At 39.1% G+C, this 19,914-nt stretch overlaps 2 protein-coding genes across 3 annotated transcripts in view; both read left to right on the top strand.

Annotated features, from left to right (window-relative positions):
* LOC139974357 (fibrinogen-like protein A) overlaps positions 1–19,914 on the top strand; it is a 148,189-nt gene that overhangs the window by 61,852 nt on the left and 66,423 nt on the right. The window lies entirely within an intron of this gene.
* The window catches only part of LOC139974360 (fibrinogen-like protein A), a 76,959-nt gene continuing 66,423 nt past the window's right edge, over positions 9,379–19,914 (top strand). The window contains exons 1-2 of one of the 2 annotated variants that reach the window (XM_071981446.1): positions 9,381–10,015; positions 17,424–17,492. In XM_071981446.1, the coding sequence (XP_071837547.1) occupies positions 9,925–10,015; positions 17,424–17,492 (160 nt within the window). In that variant the 5' untranslated portion in view covers positions 9,381–9,924. Of the gene's footprint in view, positions 10,016–17,423; positions 17,493–19,914 lie in introns of both variants that reach the window. The other variant, XM_071981447.1, reaches the window with a different exon arrangement.

The following is a 19,914-nucleotide window of genomic DNA, read 5'->3' as shown; positions in this document are numbered from 1 at the left end:
TTTCTTTATCGTGTGTCCATCTCATGTCAACTTCGGGACAGTGTGACGCCAGCATTACATTAGCATCCCGCGGTATACTGCGGAATTTTAACGGACCGTACGGTACATGATGGCATGCGATGTAATAACCGATGCTTGCTTATATGATATTGACATTAACACGTTGAACGCGCGCGAAAAGTTTTGGTTATTTTTTCAGGCAAGTTGGACAGTTTTGAGGCTTTTCATCCTAGAACGCCATTTTCATGCTCACTGATATGAGGTGATATCTGCTGTTTGCGTTACAAATTCGAACAGGCGCGTAGCGAGGAATTTGCCAAGGGAGGGGCGAAGCCTGTAGGCAAATTATCTAAGCGTAGCGCCACCATAGGTTGGCGCGAAGCGTACAAAAAAATTTTGGCCGAAAATGCCTCCCAGATCGCTGGAAATGGCACTACCCAGGACCATTTGTTAGCGCGAAGAGTACAAGCAAATTTTGGCCGAAAATGTCTCCCAGATCGCTGGAAATGACACTTCCCAGGCCTTGTAAGTTGCATCTAAGCACTTTCTAGTTTGAAATTACTTAGCGATATCATTTAGAAAAATGCTGAATGGTGGGTGAGGGGGGCGGGCGGTCGCCCCCATCCCAAAAATCGTCATGTTCCCTTACGACACGGTCGAGTTCGAGACCAGCCACAGTTGGTTTCATAGCACAATTCTACACACGCGTTATGATAGACCATATATAGTATATATATAGATCATTAGTGAGAAAGGAAAATGGAAACGTCAAAAAATGGAGTTGTCGGTGTAAGGGGTAGGGTGAGTCACACTTTTACGAAATCATTGATCCGTCACTGGCTACCCTTCAGCGCTGTAATGATGTCACTGTTCCTCTTTCCCTTCGCGTTTTTCTTTTACTCCCTCCTTTTCTCCTTTTTCTCTCTTTCTTCTTTTTCTTTTCCCTTCCTTCCTCTCCTCTCCTCCTCCTCTTTTTTCCCCTCTTTTTTCCTTTTCTCTTCTCTTTTTTTTCTCTCCTCTTTCTCTTACCCGGGGGGCGCGCGCCCCCAACGCCCCCCCTGGATACGCACCTGATAAGCATGGGTAAACCTCATATTTGGTGTGTAGAAGTATCACATTGAGGGAAAGAAGCCTATTGTCTTTGGTAGAGGTCAAAGTTCATTTTGGGTCACCAGTGGTCAAATTTTGAAAACCTTGCTAACTCGATATTGCAAGAAGAGAAGCGTGGGGAAAACCTCATTTTGGTGTGTAGAAGTAACACATTGATTACAAGAAGCGTATTGTTTTTGGTGGAGGTCAAATGTTATTTTGGGGTCATCAGCCGTCAAATTGTGAAAACCTTGTAAACATGATATTGCAAGAAGAGAACCTTGGACAGATCTAATATTTGGTTTGTAGATGTACCATACCAAATTTATGGAGCTTATTATTGCTTTTGGTGGAGGTCATAGGTCATTTGAAGTCAACAAACGCCAACCATTTACTTCATTCCCCTCTTACCTATCTCTCTACACTAACCCACCTTCCTAAACATAATATCGCAAGGGTAGCTTGGACAGATCACATATTTGGTATGTAATTGTACCACATTGAGTACAAGAAGCCTTATGTTGTGGGCTGAGGTCAATGGTCGTTTGAGTTCACCATGGGTCAAATTGTGAAATCATGATTTACACAATTTTTCAACAAGGACAGATGTCATATTTAGTATGTTGATGTATCTATCACATTAAGCACAAGAAGCCTGTTATTTAGGTCAATGGTCATTTCAGGACAGCCTGTGTCATTGTGAATGTATTGTCTGTCACATCACACTGATTTTCACTGTATTGCTAAGATCAAGTATATGTTGTACTCCCTTACTATACATTACGTCAGATGCATGAAGAAAACTGCTCATGTTACATCATCGAAACCACAATGCATTATTTGAATTCTGGTTATTACAGCTAGTCATTTTCAATGGTTTTTTAAGCACTCGAGGCTTATAATAAAAGATGTTCTAGTGCGCAGAAAAAAACGTTCATCATAATATTTTCCACCACCACTCATAAAACAGTACTATTCGGTTTTAACCTTTTTAAACATTTAACTCAAATTCACAGCAATTAAATGAAAAGCCTCCTCTCGTAGAGTTAATGTATACAGGTGCGTATCCAGGGGGGGGCGTTGGGGGCGCGCGCCCCCCGGGTAAGAAAAAGAGAAGAGAAAAAAAGAGAAGAAAAAAGGAAAAAAGAGGGGAAAAAAGAGGAGGAGGAGAGGAAGGAAGGGAAAAGAAAAAGAAGAAAGAGAGAAAAAGGAGAAAAAGAGGGAGTAAAAGCAAAACGCGAAGACACCGGGAAGAGAAAGAAGAACAGTGACATCATTACAGCGCTGAAGGGTAGCCAGTGACGGATCAATGATTTCGTAAAAGTGTGACTCACCCTACCCCTTACACCGACAACTCCATTTTTTGACGTTTCCATTTTCCTCTCTCACTAATGATCTATATATATACTATATATGGTCTATCATAACGCGTGTGTAGAATTGTGCTATGAAACCAACTGTGGCTGGTCTCGAACTCGACCGTGTCGTCGGGGAACATGACGCATTCTGGGATGGGGGCGACCGCCCGCCCCCCCCCCCCATTCAGCATTTTTTTAAATGATATCGCTAACTAATTTCAAAATAGAAAGTGCTTAGATGCAACTTACAAGGCCTGGGAAGTGTCATTTCCAGCGATCTGGGAGACATTTTCGGCCAAAATTTGCTTGTACGCTTCGCGCCAACCTATGGTGGCGCTACGCTTAGATAATTTGCCTACAGGCTTCGCCCCTCCCTTGGCAAATTCCTCGCTACGCGCCTGTTCGAATTTGTAACGCAAACAGCAGATATAACATCATATCAGTGAGCATGAAAATGGCGTTCCAGGATGAAAAGCCTCAAAACTGTCCGACCTGCCTGAAAAAATAACCAACAATTTTCGCGTTCAACGTGTTCATGTCAATATTATATAAGCAAGCATCGGTTATTACATCGCATGCCATCATGTACCGTACGGTCCGATAAAATTCCGCAGTATACTGCGGGATGCTAATGTAAACAACGACATGTCTCATGTAGATGTATGAAAAGCATGGAGGTCCAATTATGTCAAAACTCTCTTTTACATTAGTAATGGCGAATTAGGGCCTGCACCCCCGCCGCGCAGTGGCGGAGCGTCCATATGGTCAGGGGGCGGATGCCCCCCTGACGGACTCAAATGGACTGCTGGCGCCTTTTTCAGCTCTTTACCACTTTTTACTTATTCTAGATTATTGACTTTTTTATTGCGCTCTCATCTACTTATTGACATTTGTCACATTTTGTTGGTGTCATTTGGCGATGACACCTTATTCTTCGTTTATATGCAAATTAGCCAGGCCCGGAAAGGGTCATTTCCGGCGATCTAGGGAGTATCTTTACTCACAAATTTTCTGTACGCTACGCGCCAACCAGTGGTGGCGCTCCGCTTAGATAGTGTCGAAAGCGCCCCTTCAGACCATTCTCGCCACTCCTGACCAATACCCCTAGCTCCGCCACTGCCGCCGCGCCTCCTACGCCTATGTGTGTAGTGTTCGGTTTCGGAAATATCTGCTAATTTTTCATTTCCTTCAACCAAGTTTTACAATAGCCGTTATAACAGGTTTTAATATTTCTACACCAATAAATTAACTGTGTCTGAATTTTCCAAAATTTCTGACCAACATTCTACATCACACTTCCCTCTACTCGTGCAATTTTGACCGGTCTGTTAGGGGTTGAAGGAAGTTTTTTCTATATTGGTTGTCCATAGATGAAATTTTGTACAACATTATGGGTATGTTTTGAAGTGAGTTTATTCACGAGAAATGTGAATTTTCAAATTCTGAACAAATATGGGGCTTAAAACCTTGAAAAGTGGGGCTGACGGGTATTGTAGGCCGGGACGTAGAATCACCTACAAAAGCAAAGACCCACAGGAGATGAGATCAGGTCGAACATGATGTGTGCCGGGTTGACAATCTTCAAAAAGGTTAAGGATGGAAAAAAAAAACTACTAGGAAATACTTGGTTCTCAGGCAAAAAGTGTACATCTGGTTGGTCATTTCAAGCCCCACAAGTGCCGTTTCCGGTGATCTGGGGGGGTTTCAAAACAAGAAATTTTCTTGTACGCTGCGCGCCAACCGATGGTGGCGCTCCGCTTAGATAGTAATTCGCGTCCCCCGGGTTTGAAAATCCTGGATACGCGCCTGTGTATAGGCCAACTTGGATATACGAGGAAGATTATTAACTGTGATTTCAACTGTTAATTAGGCCTAAATATGAACCGAAGTTGTTGGGAATATTTGCGGCACACAACGTTCATTCGTAATTTGATTCTATACATGCTGGCAAGAAATCTTCACCCAGGACTAACATGTAATGTGCAAACATCAACATGTTTGGTTTCCTATGTTTAATTACACTATATTGTTTTGAATTAAGATTAGCTGTTTCACTTCAGTTCAATATTTTTTCTTAATTTCTTTATTCCAGTATAAATTATATAAAATGTATACCAACGACCAATTATATATATGAAAACCAATGATTAATTGAGTAAAATGATTAGAACAGAGACAGATTAAAATAAAAGATATAGTGTGAGTTAGTCCAATTTTCCTCAATGAAACTACATTAGTCACTGATTAAGCGATTCGGTAAACCTGTGTTGAAAGCACTTGAATTTATATTAAGTGATATATGAATATAAATAAATTACCTTAAGGGATGTGAAGTTCACAATATGCCAATGACTGTGATATATTCGATTTCAAATGCAACACAATTTTGAAGTATTTATTATGTATCTTACAACAACAACAACAAGTACCCTGAAACAAATTTATCATTGTACGTCTGACATCACATCTGCTTGCTTCAAGTTCACTTTTGGTCTCCAGTATCAATCTGATGTTAACTGAAAACGTTGCCTAGGAAATGAATTCAAACTTCAACTGGAAGCTTAGATTGTATTCCTCTTTCATCAGTCCAAAATAATCTTTCACCTGGAATAGCCTTTTTATAAGTTTGGTTATCTATCGCCGACTGGTATCAGGGAAAATAAACTCCGTTTCCATAACAACCTCAAAAAAGTCAATAAACAAACTCTGATTATGGTTTTTTTTTTCATCAATATGGAATATTTTATGAAAGATTGTGACGATCATTGATCGCCCCAGTTACTAGAAATTAATTAAGAACTTCCATTTTATATTACAGCTTTTAGTTTTCTATAGAACACGTGCGACTTTTTATACAACACTCAATCACAATAGGTATATGAATACATAATTGTCATTGCCACCGCTTGCTAACTGTTTTTAAAATTCGGGCAATATGCTGATAACTTTTCGGGCAGCTACTGAAAAAAAAGATAATTTGCAATGTGTATTTCAGTGGTTAAACTTATATTATTATTACCATTAATATTTTAACGACTTCCCCAATAATTATAACCAATATGGAAGGGTAATAACACTGAAAATTATTGTATGTTATCGGCATGCGATGTAAAAACCGATGTATGCCTATATGTTATGCACATCCAAATGTGGAACGCGCGCATACAATTTCTCAAAGTGGCAAGGAAAACGTGGTAAATATGACTGATTAAAAGTCAATTTTGACCGAAATTTTTCAATTTTTACGTCATGCACTATCACAGGAATAAATGAACAGGCCTAGATTAACTAGAGTGCGACAGTCGGAAATTCCAACTGTCGCACTCCAATTTTCCAACTATCGTCAGTGTTACCAAGTTTTGGGGAGAGACACCCCCCCCCCCCCCCTCTGGCATCCTCTCTAGTGACGTCCCTGCATGTACCCAGTGTTCTCACTGTGGAGTAAACTCCGGTATCACTCATCATAAAGGTAACATGGGATGCGCTGCCACGGAATATATTCCCTATTTCGTTTCCCCAATATTAGGGAACGGGCACCGTCTTTCAAACACCATCTACAACTAAACAACAAAAATGTACAGGCTTGGGCTCTAGCTATGAAGTGTTGTCTCTTATGATAATGACGGAGCGCACTAGTTTTCTACTGGAATCGCCCAAAGATGCGGCGTCTGTAATCCGAGGAACCCAACGAACTTCTCTGCTAACTCCCCAGGCTTCAACTGGGCTAGAAGTTCGCGGTGAATATGGCACACCATCACAGAGGCATGGTGCTCCGTAGCCAAGTCTTCAAACGCCTCAACGCACTAAAATATCTCTCGGCTTTCGTCGATCTGGTGGGGTAGACGAGGATCAACCACAAGAGCTGCTTCGACTTCACCAAATAGGCCGTTCGGCTGGTTTCATCGACTTGAATATTTGTCTATACCCTTCAACCAACGACGACTGGAACTGGCCTCGAAAGATAGGAAGACTAATTGCTTAAGATTGTCGGAGAGCTCAGGGTACCAACTCACGAGATCTGGGTGAAATTCTCCATTCAGCAACATTGAGTGATATTCGATGATATGAATCCTGAGATGTGTAAGCCCTAACCAAATAGAGCCACGACACTACTCTTTTTCCAAATGTGTGTGTGTGTGTGTGGGGGGGGGGGGGGGTCATTTGATAGTGTGTTCCCCATCGAAATGTGTGGGGGACGTGTCCCCCCGTCCCCCCTCCCTGGATTGACGCCCATGCCCTCAGTGTGCTATTGCAGGTGTGATTTTGTCTTTTCCCTGATCTATATCTGTAATGATAAAACGGTTATATTGTCAACGGTTGAGTGATCGGATATCATATTTTTAATAAGTTTTAGCAATCTCTCATGCATCAGTTTGATTCTCTATAAACCATCGTTTTATTGATTCATGAGTAAACACACTGCCTCTTTTCAACCTTTTCTTATCATCCAATTCTTTCATTTATCTTTGCTTTGTTGCATGCATGTATACGATTGATATATCTCTTTTATTGTATCACAATAGTACATTGCGCCAAGCCGTCGCCGCTTTTAAGTTTTAGCAATCTCTCATGCATCAGTTTGATTCTCTATAAACCATCGTTTTATTGATTGCTAAAAAGATTCATGAGTAAACACACTGCCTCTTTTCAACCTTCTCTTATCATCCTATTCTTTAATTTATCTATGTTTGTTGCATGCATTTATGCGATTGGTATATCTATTTTATAAGTAGAGTAGTTAAGTATTAAGAACTTCCATTTTATATTACAGTTTTCTATAGACTTGCGACTTTTTACACAACACTCAATCACAATAGGTATATTAATACATAATTGTCATTGCCTCCGCTTTCTAACTGTTTACATACGTATATGATTTCAAGTGATCATGAAAAGTACGTTGGTTCTGAAAGGACACTTGTGTAGACTTTCCGTGTATAGGTATAATCAGGTAACAACTCCCATGGTATGGGTTACGCGATATCTCGACCATTTGATAATTTTAGTCAAAATGTCATGTTAGTAGAATTGTCATCAAAATCTTGCTTTGTCAAGTTTAGTTTATCTAACGCAACAACTCATAAATGTTAAATGTGATTCCAAGATATCGTGTTAATGATGTTTTGCATAAACTATAGCAATGACTTCGTACATGTAAACAGGTAACGTGCAAGAAGCAACTCGAGGAAATGGAAATTTTCGTCAAGATGTCACTTGTTCCTCACTCGGCAAATATCGCATATGTTGACACGCTGTCGAGGTATACTAACATAGTGCTTCTATACATCTTGTCTGCATGTGCCGTCAATGCCATCGTCATAAAAGAAAAGAATTGCTTTTTAATATACAATAATGAATAGACCTTCTTTTTGCAAAATATATCAATTTTTGGCACAAAAAAAGGAGGGGGGGGGGGGTGGCAAGCACAAAATTTCGCCGAAGTCCGTTTTGGGGTCAGATCTAAGGAAAGGGAGACCAATAACCATGGGCGTATAGGAGCCCAATTGGTTTGGGTGCTGTAACGATTTGCACGAAAAATGTAAGCAAAACTGAAGGGCGTATGGTGAAACCCCCTCACCTTTTGAGAATGTGTTACTAAATTAAAAGGTGCTAAACTTAGATGCATACTGGTGCTACCATTGGAAGGAAACTTATGTATACAAGATTTTTACTTTCCAGGTTAGTCTCCCAATATGTTTCTGTATAATATTTTCACTAGTTGGCGTCAAAAGTGTGTGTGTGTGTGGGGGGGGGGGTCGGCTATGCGGGCATGCCACCCCCTATGCACATAACTCCACAACATCAATGCCAGATAAGTCGAGCACGTTTAGAACGTTATAGACGTTTAGTTATAAACGTTAGTTATAAACGTTTAGAACGTGATAGTCTATAACTACCTTAGGCTGAGTTCTTATACGGACTTACTAACTCTCATCAAACAAACTTATTGTATATATTTTTGACAGTGCCCGAAACAAATATCAGAATATTGCCCGAATTTTCACAGGAATATCTCTTTGCGGGGGGGGGGGGGGGGCTTCCCCTCGCCTGCTACGCCTATGCCAATAACTTCTCTTTCAGAAATGTGTTTAGGAAGGGGGCTTAGATGCAAAATGGTGCTATCATTTCTACAATTTTAACAAACTTTTGCTAGTGTACACAACACATTGTGTGTGTGCAAATTTTTAGCTCTCCATTTCTTACACTCATCTTAATATCTCCGTCAATGTCATCAAATTTATCATTTCCGATGCTATATGAATATTCAAATTGATATTGAACCAATCATCTTACCGATTGGATCGTATTGTCAGTTACAGTAGTTAACGCTTTTATAGTGTAGTCAATTGGTCCGTTTGTCAAATCCACACAACCTCAAATCAATCTCAATAATAATAATTTATAATAACTTCGTGACGATGACGTTAAAAAAAGATTCGCTGTCGCATTGGAAAACGAAAATGTTCCCTTCAAGGGTAATTGAGTCGTGCTCAGGTTTTTTTTGGAGGTAATCATACCTACTGGGTAAACAAGAGTACAGTACTGTACCCTTTCTATGCCCCTACCTAAATCAGTCGGAAGAATTTTGGAATCCTCTTAATGTGGAGTTTTTCATCTTACCCCCCCCCTCTCCCCAGTACAAAACAGTTGTTGCGCCCCTACTTTTAGCTGTAGAACAATAAAGGGCTGATCGGGGTCTGACAGATATCACGTGCAAATTCAAGATTTCCTGATACACTAATATTGTTGTGATATATAATACTGCCATGCTCATTGGTTACCAGAAGTCTCCCTTTACGAACTATATATGCGGATACACATGTGTTTTGCTAAAAACGTCATTTATAGTATTTGGTCACTTTTCAAGAGAATCGTGGTATCCGAGGCGTAGGAAGAAAGTTCAATCGAGGGATGGTAGGAAGGGGTGGGGTATGGGGGGAGTAGAAACCTCGAAGGGCAGCAACAACCAATCATTTTCACAAGACTTGTTTTACAAAGAAGAGAATTAATGCTTCAAATCTAACTAGCTGTGTTCAATCCATCTGCGCATTGAAGGCATAAACAGCCAATTGAGACTAAGCAATTTTCATTGCATATTCAAATTGTCTGGGGTATCGTCTGTAAAACAATCGACCACTCATCAGCTTCCAAACTTACATCGTGATCAACTAATTGATATGATGTGAATACGGAATTGTGTACAACCAGCTCCATATTGTAATCACAATGTTGAACTTGAATATGCATGAAAAATTACATACGTCATCCACCATCATGACCAATTAAAAGTCACTATAGGGGTGACTTTATTGGACGCTTTATGAAGATGGTAGTAAATACTGGCAAACGGTCAGTAATTCTTCATTAGTATCACAGAACGGCAAGACATGCATGATACGTACCTACTTACCACAGGAAAAGACACATTTGATATACTTAGATTGTTTTTCCCTTTCCGCCTCTGGATTTGTTCAAAATGGAGAAAGGAGGATTAAAGCAGTGTCGATCACCTTTTCTTGTTCATCTTCTGATTGCTGTCATTCTGCTTCTTGGAGGAAGGTCTCAAGGTAGGCATAATTTTACCAAAATGTACCTTTTTAACAATGATATACATTAAGTTCCCATGAGTGAACAACAGAAATAGTGTTCTGGGAACAACCATGTCGACATAATTGTATACCTAATTTATAGCCTACAAGTGATTACCTCAGAAATGCATAACGTCACATTTATCTTTTCTTCTTTTGGGGATGGACCTCCAGATCTCCCTAATGACGGAGTTCCCTTCAACGATCCCAAAGTCATACCAGTTATCTTCGTATAAGAGCTAAGGTGAAATGTTATATGCTATACTTCCAGCACAATTGGACTGCAGGACTATAAGCCAGCGTTGCCAGTTCCCCCCCCCTCCCCGCCCCCTCCAAAAACACACATTTATGTTGTTCAATCCGACTTAAGGTAGCTATAGGCCTAGGCTTGGGTAAAAACATTAACCCGTTTCACTCGATATTGTTCATCTAAGAGTCCCCCAAATAAGCTTGCACGGTTTCGTGAAAACCCCAAACCGTTTTTTTCTCTTGCAAAAAAACCGATTCTGGCTCAAAAACCGGTTTTCTTCCTTCCCAAATTTCATTGAAAACATTCAAATCTCTGACGGAGGTGTCGCGATCGCTAAGATGCGTATTTTTGAAGCTATACCAACACTGCTGTAAAAGTCTAGTTCGCTCGCAGTAACGGGTAAAAAATAAGGAGAATAAATTCAAGGAACGTTACTGTCTTCATGACTCTCTTTTCATTACCCACGTTAACTTAATTAACTCAACTTAAAAGTGAAAATGTCGAAAAGAAATCTGTTAGTGAAATTCTTTCTTAAAGTTTTAACATCACGTGCAATTATCGTTTGTCTTGTGTTTACTCGACTTCACGAATTTCAAGTTCGTGTTCAGAAAAAAAAAAACTCACGGGTCAACCCGATCACCCGATGATCTGGTCAGCGAGAAAACGACTCTGATAATGACAGTAACTATTTACTTACAATTGTCTAAGAATTTCTGTTAACTAAGGAAGGGTTTGCTCGGTCGGTTGCTTACTGTTTAACCTGCTAATGATGATAAAATAGAATTCGTTGGAATTAATAGATAACAAATTTGCCCCAGATGGAGAATCTTCCTAAACGTAGATATTAATGTAATACCCCCTCCCGAGAAAATCAATTGCTCTACCCCCATATTCACGCTATTAAGACGTTATATTTTCGGAGATTAGGGCCGAGCGTAAACCCCACTATGACCAATTGGAGATCGTAAAAAAAAATTGCTTTACAATATGATTGTCTAATATGGTCCAATAATGATTGTCTGATATGGTCCAATAAATTCAGTAGTGGCTGACAAAGTGTTCGAAGGTACCAAATTGCACGAGGCTCTAACCATGTTCGCGGGTGGTGTCTTGGCGGTAAAATAAATTTCTCTTCAAGGAGTGAAGAGAATTTGCCGCCTACACTTTCAAGTACAAGTTGAAAAATATTGCTGGCAAAAGCGGGGATTATAGGTCGGCAAAGATTATAAATTGTTTACGTTAAAAGGGAAACACGTATTCATCAACGTAAACGAACAAATAACCAACTGAGAGTCGCCTTGTCTAACGATAATTGATAAGAAGTAGTGAAAGGAAACTTGCCAAGAAAATCTATTAGCGTACAAAGAAATATTGTCCAACATCAACATCTGTAATTTCCAGCTATATACACAACATTTTAACTCCTTTAGTATTCCTTGGCTCAAGCCTGCCTGACGTCAGGTGTATCTTGTGAATAATAGACTGTGATTGGTCTAATGTTACTTTTCGCATCTTTGTTGTTCAACTAACAGAGCCCTGCTCAAATGTTTTCTCACTGCTAGGCCTGTGTTCTGAGCCAGTTGCGTGCCCGGCTGTACATGTCGTATGGTATTGTGGATTGCGCCATGTACGTACCTTTCAAGTTTTAACGAACATTTTTTGGACACGAACTTTGCTCAATGTGTTTGAAAAGATTTTCTCCATATCCTCTACTGTTAAATTGAAGTAAAATAATAAGAACAACATAAAGAGGACAAACACGTTGGATATAACAATTAATTTTGAACTGCATCTCGTCATTTGAGTGTGTGTACTTCTCACAACTACTAACGTTGGTCACCAAGGTTAGTCCAATACTACAAGTACAAGGTCACCTATAACTGATTCACGCATGTAAGTTATAAGGGCTGCATAGCCTAATGTTAGGCCTAGCTATCCACACTCAACACTGGTATATGGCGTGTGCCAATCGTAGCTGCCAATGTCGTCTAGCAGAAAAGCTTTCGCTTGTTGCAATTTACTTTCACATTGCAAAAAGATCACTAAATAGGAGAAACCAAAGTCAACAAATGATGGATGGAACCTTTAACTTTTTTTTTCCAGTATTTGCAGTTCAACATTTCGTTTTTTTTTCGGTTTTCTTAAAATAACAAATAGTACCGAAATTCGGTCGGCAAACACCGGTTTCGGCCGGTACTAAAACCGGTTTACAGTGCCTACCCTCAGCGAATTGCGAACAAACATAATTCCTACCCACATATATAGGGGCAATTGTCAAACAAATAACAACAACTTTGTGTTTGTTATTTGTTCCCCCGATTTAAAAAAAAAAAAACTTTGGACGGTTGCCTCCCAGAATAATTGGCAGCCCCTGGTATAGGCAATATTATTTGTGTTACAATTCTATTAGGCTAGGCCTATAAACAGTAAAGATTCTGGAAACACTTTCTGTTTATTTCGTGACTTTTCATCCTCTGAGAAGGCATACAAGCCACAATACAATGAAGATGGGAGATAGCATAGCTCCTTTGAAGGAGCCCGGGGTTAATTTCTTCCCCAGACCCCCCTTCCCCAAACCAAAATAAGCCTTATATAATCTTCAAATGGTGCATAACGAGGCGTATTTGGATTAGACTCGGGATTTAGGTCTATGTAGATTAAATTAATGGTGGCTGAACTTTTGTTCAAATATGGGCCGGAGTCTTATGAAGGATTTTATGTTGCCCCGGTCCAATGGCCGAGCCTGGGGTGTTCCACAGGTTTCCGCATCTAGCCGTCACAGGTTCCGCGTCTAGCCGTCACAGGTTTCGTGTCTAGATGTCACAGGTTTCTGCTCCTCGGCTTAGCCTTCCTCTTATTTACTACAGCAGATGGTGGTGCTCATGAGCCAGCTGATTAAGTAGATATTGGCAGAAAAAGTACACAAGAGTTCTTGTTGATGTTACATACAATGGCTTGATACGAAAGCATGGGTGGTACATGACTAACTTTTCAACCCATCGGCAAAGAAACAAAAAAAGGGGGCGCTATTTCACCTCCATAGTAGTTGAGTACTTTACTGTCCCTATATTTATACAGGAGGGGGCTGGACTATAAAAGGTCACTGAAGTCGAATCCTATATGAATGCAGGTCTGGGGTCCTTCCACAGACAAAAGACCAATATCTCTTAAATACCAAATGGTGTATTCTGAGGCATAGGCCTACATAGATTATAATGTAGGTCTAAATAGGTAGATTTAAAGGGCGACCTGAAATCTTCACGGGAGGGTCATATATGAGAATGAAGTATTTTATAAAGGATCGAGGGGTGCTGCCATGGTGTTATTGAAGCAGACTCTCATGTTTCAGTAGGAGGGTTAGGTGTCTCCTCCAGAAAACCCCCCAAATAATGAAAAAGTCCCCCCTCCTTGTGCATGCCTCTGTACAGAAGAAAAGCATAGAACAGAAATAAAGAATGAAATAACAAAACAGCTACGTGCCTATAGCACTATATAAATGCAGCAAAATAGTATGACTAATTACGTCTAAATGCTTGAAAATGGCACCACAAAATAAACGAGGTGGTTGTCTGATGACTTCGATACAAACTCACAATGTAAAGAATTGTTAAGCTATCAAAGTTAGAGTTCAAAAAAAGAAGGGACATTTTATTGTATTAATTAATCATTCGAGGCGAACGCGTTTATTCTATACTTATATAGACCTAAATTATAATCTAAATATGCTTCGGAATTCAACATTTGATGTTCAATAAGTTATTTTCTTTTATTGAGGTGGACCGCCAGACTACCTTCATAGGAGCAGAAATATGTCAATCTCTTTTCATAACTTGCTCATTGATTAAGAAAAAAATCTTCAAGTTTCCCACTGAAAGGTGTTATAACAAATGTTCGAACAAGTTAAGAAAAAGAGTCATTGTTTGGGGAAAATCCCGGTCGCTAGTGTAATATCCTACAGTATGGAACATACAGCGTACATGGGTATGCGTTGGTAAAGATACAAAAAATGAGAGAACTCAATTATTAAAGCAAGCAGGTATTTTGTTGAACTGCCTAGCACTACATTACAAGAGCAAGTGAACAACTGATATAGAGAGGAAGTAATTTCATATATATAAGAACAAACGTGGCATGTATTTGGTGGGACATGTATTTTCATTCATTCCTTATGTTCTTGACATTTAAAGTTTATTTCTGTGATCTATTTACATACATATGATTTGTATAGTGTTATTATGTTTGCACTTTAATTTCAAAGTTATAAGCTACAATTGTCTTTGCTTATTCCTGGCACCTTGCCAACTTCAGCTTGGCGTCATATTATACTTATTATTGTTATTGGAGTAGAACGCGTGGTAATAAATGTACGGAAGCGTAGAAGGGACATATTGATGAGATATGAGACAACTCGCCAATATGAAAAGAAGTTGACAATTGACGTTTTTTTCGGGATGTATGGAGAAGATACCAAATCGTTCAAAATCTGAAAATGTATCTTTGTCGAGATACATCTCGCCAAAATGTCAAATTTCCGTTTTTTGTCAGCTTGCATCATATTCCTTCTTAATACAAGGTTATCTTCTTCTGCCAACGGAATATCCCTTTAAATTAACAGGGAAACTATGAATTATTTATCATAAATAATACTTCATCAAAGGTAATTATCACTTCATTCGAAATTCGTAATTTAAATCACCACAGTCATACGAAATGCAATAGCAAGTTGTACAAGGGCAGAGTTAGAGCACATTGTCAGTCAAGGATCCCATCTCAAAATCTTGTCCCTAACTCATGATATGGTCGATTGAATGGGACCAATTTGGACTGGTCAAACCCCTCATTCTTCCCTGGGATGGATCACAGTGGGTAGTCTGTGATGTCATTACGGCAAATGTTTTTCAAAACCTTTATTTTTCTATTATAATCTTCTTGTTCATTTATCCTTGATATAGTTGGAATGTTCGCTTAGCTGTCAAGGTTCTCTGCCATTTTAGAATTTCAACAAAATGCAACTGTTTTTTTAGTAGAAATAATACTTTTCTCTGTAGATACGTTAGTTAAAAATGATCCAGAAAAGCAAAAAAACATTTTCCGTTGGATTGCCATGATCATATCATTGACTCTTTTGTTGCCAGATGCATTCAGAAAGTTCCACTTCATTTTGTAAAAATTCATATCGTCACCTTATAACATCCTATGAGGGTGTGGGTTTTCCCTAAGGATACAGAAAATGTCAAGAATTTGTATTAAGCAGACAACTTCAGCCAGTGGAAGATATCCCTCTAAATATTCCTGTATGATGAGATAATTAAACTTTTGAAGCTTCTCAATATAGAAGAAGTAAGTGTTCACATAGATCTGCTTAGAGGGGTAGGATCAGGGGCGGGGGGGGGGGGAGACTGGGGAACAAACCCCACTTTTTTCCAATATAGCAAATGTGCCCTACTGGCAAATAAAATGTGCCCCTTTGATGAAGAACTGTCTTTTGGAATATCTTAAGCCTTTAAGCCATTAATAATTTAGTTTTAGTCTGTATGTATGCTATTCTAAAATGGCATCCCACATCTTTTTGTAGCACGGTTAACAATATTTACAATCTCAATAAATGAAAATCAATCAATGTTGCAGCTCATTCTACTAGGATATTATTCTATACTTTATGATGCCAAATCCTACTTCTATGTCTAGAGTTTTGAGGTTATTGATGCATGCCTTGCTGTACTACAAAAGAGATTCACTGGAATTACTGCAGGGTGATATACAATACTAACCCATATGGAGGAAATTATAATTCTAAATGCAGCAAATGGCATAGCTTTTAAGATATCAGATCAGCTTGTGAAAACAGACACCAGTGACATTGACTTTCAGCAGTTTGATGTACAGCTTAGGTTGTTAAGGGGTACTATTCTTCAGCAATTTCCTGATGTGAAAAGAATTACATCAATGAGCACAATTATTTCTGCTATAGCAGAAACACCCAAATGTCCAACCCTTACTTTCAGAACTTGCAAAACTCATTCATTTATATTTGTTGGCTCCTTTAAGTACCGCTTCAGCTGAAAGATCGTTCTCCACACAGCGTCTTCTAAAGAATTATCTGAGAAGCACAATGTCACAAAAGAGATACAACAGTCTGATGTTATTGAATGTACACAAATCTAAGACCGATGACTTGGATTTAACCGAGGTTGCTAGAGACTTTTATTCAACGAATGAACACAGAAGGATTTTTTTTTGGAAAGTTCTAAATTATGGATGGAGAGAAGTACAGATGTAGGTTAATAGAGTCATGTGCACCATAACAGTATTGATAGCATACTAACACATCATATATACTTAAGTGATATGGCCATTGGCCGGCATGTGTATCGGTTTATAGCATAACGAATGGTGGTTATGGAATGAGAAAGTGCCCCTCTGATGTTGTTCCCCCCCTGGACTTTTTGGAAGCTTCCTACCCCCCTGAATGCTTACCTGTCTATTGCAGCAATAAGGTGGTCCACTACCTGGTTATTTCTCAGACTAAAAACCAAGGGCGTAGGAACCGGGGGGCTTGGGGCGCCAGCCCCCAGTGAAAAATATGGGGGGGGGGGCAGAAGTATCATTCCACCCCCCCGCTTCGCAAGTCAGAAAACCCTTTTTTCATTTCCAAATGAGAAAAAAATCTCATTTGGAGTACCAAATTACATCTAAGGCCAGGTGAAAATGCAAAATTATATACAAAATGGAGTGGGTGTTGAAGTGTGCTATATTGCACCAAATTGCATCTGAGGCCACCTGGGGAAATGCAAAAAATTTCCAAAGGGGAGGGCTACACCCCCTCCCCTTAGACCCTCTCCCAGGCCGGCTATCAGTCTTCAGCCCCCCCCCCCCACACTCAAAAGTACCTTCCTACGCCAATGCTGAAAACGTCATTTAACATTATTTGCTTTAGTTCTCCGTTGTCATAGCATACAAGAAATTCATTTTTATTTGGTTTCTTTATTTTGATTCAATAATTTGAAACAATTACATGGATTATACACACTTTAGAAAAGAATTAGAACAATTTCCCGCTTTGAAAATAAAATAAAACTTGTTGATAAATATATCGTAACTATTCCTGTAGTGTTTCATGTGATTCTTGTTCAACAGCTGCTCGTTACAATCCTGGTCCATGCCCAGGGGCAGCACCGAAACCAAATGACCATGTTACAAAAGAAGGTAAGTTCAACAACGAAGCAGTAAACTAAATCTATACACTAACCGTTACAGTTTAGGAAAAATCCACTAGAGTGACGTGCGCAAGATTTGGAAGTTGATGGGGGGATTCTGTTACCGATTTAGGAAGAGCTTGACGTTTTATTGAAGACCGTCCCCTCAGCCCGGAGGCGTCGTTTTATTCTTTCTCGTACAAAAATGTCATAATCCTCGACTGAGGTCAGGGCATGATGACCTCATCAGGAGCGTTACATATAAAATTCTATCCCTCCCCTAATAAAATCAAGGGAAATAAGCCCCCCCCCCAGTCCCACCACCCACCCACTGAAAGATAGAATAATACACAAATGTGTTAATTTAATTTACATACACATATATAGGATGTTAGTATGTTACAATTGAAGCGTTTGAAAAATTTCAAAATTATAACACTATAAAGGAGAGGGGTTTAACTCCTTAGACCATCCTCAGATGACATAACATCTGATGGTGATTGGGCGTTCCCGTTGCTGCCCCCCCCTCTCTTTGCGCATTACACTGATCTTTTCTCTCGGGACCTTCAGCCAGTTTCTGCGGTCAAGTTAAATGATATTAGTATCATATATTGTTCACATTATCTGTACCAATGTTACATCCAATGCCAGCTAGCTATCACGTAAGCTAACAACATATAGTGCTTTATGTGTTTACATTTGATGTAGCATGCAGGACTTTGATAGGGACTGTATAGTCATTGACATTAATACCCGTAAGATTGTGAAAGGATTTTTTATTTGAGGCGGTTCGAGGGTTATTTAATCAATTTTATGTCGTCTTTATGGAAAAGCAATGTCAAATATACTGTATGGTGTGCCCATTATGAACTTCTAATTTTTAACCAGTGATATCAGAAACAGCCAACAACAACAAAATGTGATATTGATTTTATTAAGTTCCCATAACATTATTTAAAATATCACAAACATCTAATAAGATAGAAATATATTGTTTTGTTGAATTCATTCTATTTGCAGGGTTAGGCTCAGTTATGAAACAATTTATTTTGTTATAATGACACAAATAAGATAATAAAATTAAAATATATTCTTGTTTTATATACAATCACATTATGTTCTTCATCTCTAACTACTAATTTTCATAATTAATTAACCATCTGAAGTTGTCGGCTATGTTTTATATTTTCGGCAAAACAAACTCAAGATTCCACGGCAATCTTATGTATGTCTTGGATTCAGAATACAACAATGAGCAACCATCAATGGATGAGTTAAATACTAATGACTCAACACTAACCCCCACAGGGCCCTTATACTTTGATATTCCCCTTAACTATTTTCTTGTGTTGTAATTGTCTCAGCTTATAAAAGTTTATCCTAATCAGTTTCTTTTATAAAATTGGTGATAGTTCATATAAATGGAATACTTGATGCACCACTTTCAGTACAACATTCAGTGAACGTGTGGTGACCATGCATAATTTGCTACAGTAAATTGTGCTCTCTGATATTGCTGTGTTAAGAATTGGTAAAATATCAAGATCTATTAGAAGTATGCAGTGTGATGGTGGTCATTTTGTGTGGCAGTGTATGCATATCTGTTGTTGGTCAATTTTGTGATTTCACACATGTTATGAGCAAAAGGAAAGCAACTTTTGGAACAAGTTGGTGATGGTGTCGTCACGTCATGTAGATGTTAGGTATTTGTATTTGTATGTATTTATTTGTGTCATCACTATTTACAATGTGACGGGAAGTCTCCTATGCAAGGGAAGAAGGAAGGATTCATGCTTACTAGTTCACCTGAGCCTCTTTCTTTGAGACCATTGCCACATTGTCTTTTATTGATTTGTGATACACTTTTTGGATCTGAAATGTGTTAATAACATTGACAAACAACAAATTTCTGACATTACATCTTAAGGATGTACAGTAGAGAGAGCAAAATCAGAGCATTGGAAACTGGAGGAAGCCTTTTTATTGCTGTAAAAACTTAAAAGCTGGCCCCAATTGCCCTGACTGAACCCCCCTCCCCTGCCCGACTCTACTGTCGTAACCTAATTTTCAATAGTTGTGACGACCCATACTCTTACAACGCACCCCTGCACACTGGATGATTAGTGAGCATAGACAATGACTGCTTTATGTTAACAAACGGTGCTCCTTTAAATATGTCACATGACAAACTATTTCCCCTTGATTAGTTACAACAATTATTAAAACTGTGCAGCTTGAGTCGTGAACCGCCACACAATGCTCACTGCCAGCCAGCCAGAGAAACGTTAAGTCTGTGTACATGTTCAGTTATTGCGACTGAAACAGACATGACGTTAAAATGGGTAAAGTTATCATAACTGATATAGTAGGGCCCATCAATAGATGTATGGGTACTATACGGTTATTATTAGGCCCATGATATGATAGTTAAA

The sequence above is a fragment of the Apostichopus japonicus genome, chromosome 9 (genome assembly GCF_037975245.1).
Source record: "Apostichopus japonicus isolate 1M-3 chromosome 9, ASM3797524v1, whole genome shotgun sequence".
Taxonomy (NCBI): domain Eukaryota; kingdom Metazoa; phylum Echinodermata; class Holothuroidea; order Aspidochirotida; family Stichopodidae; genus Apostichopus; species Apostichopus japonicus.
Note: the sequence above shows the minus strand (reverse complement) of the source record. Positions and strands in the feature narration are given on the sequence as shown.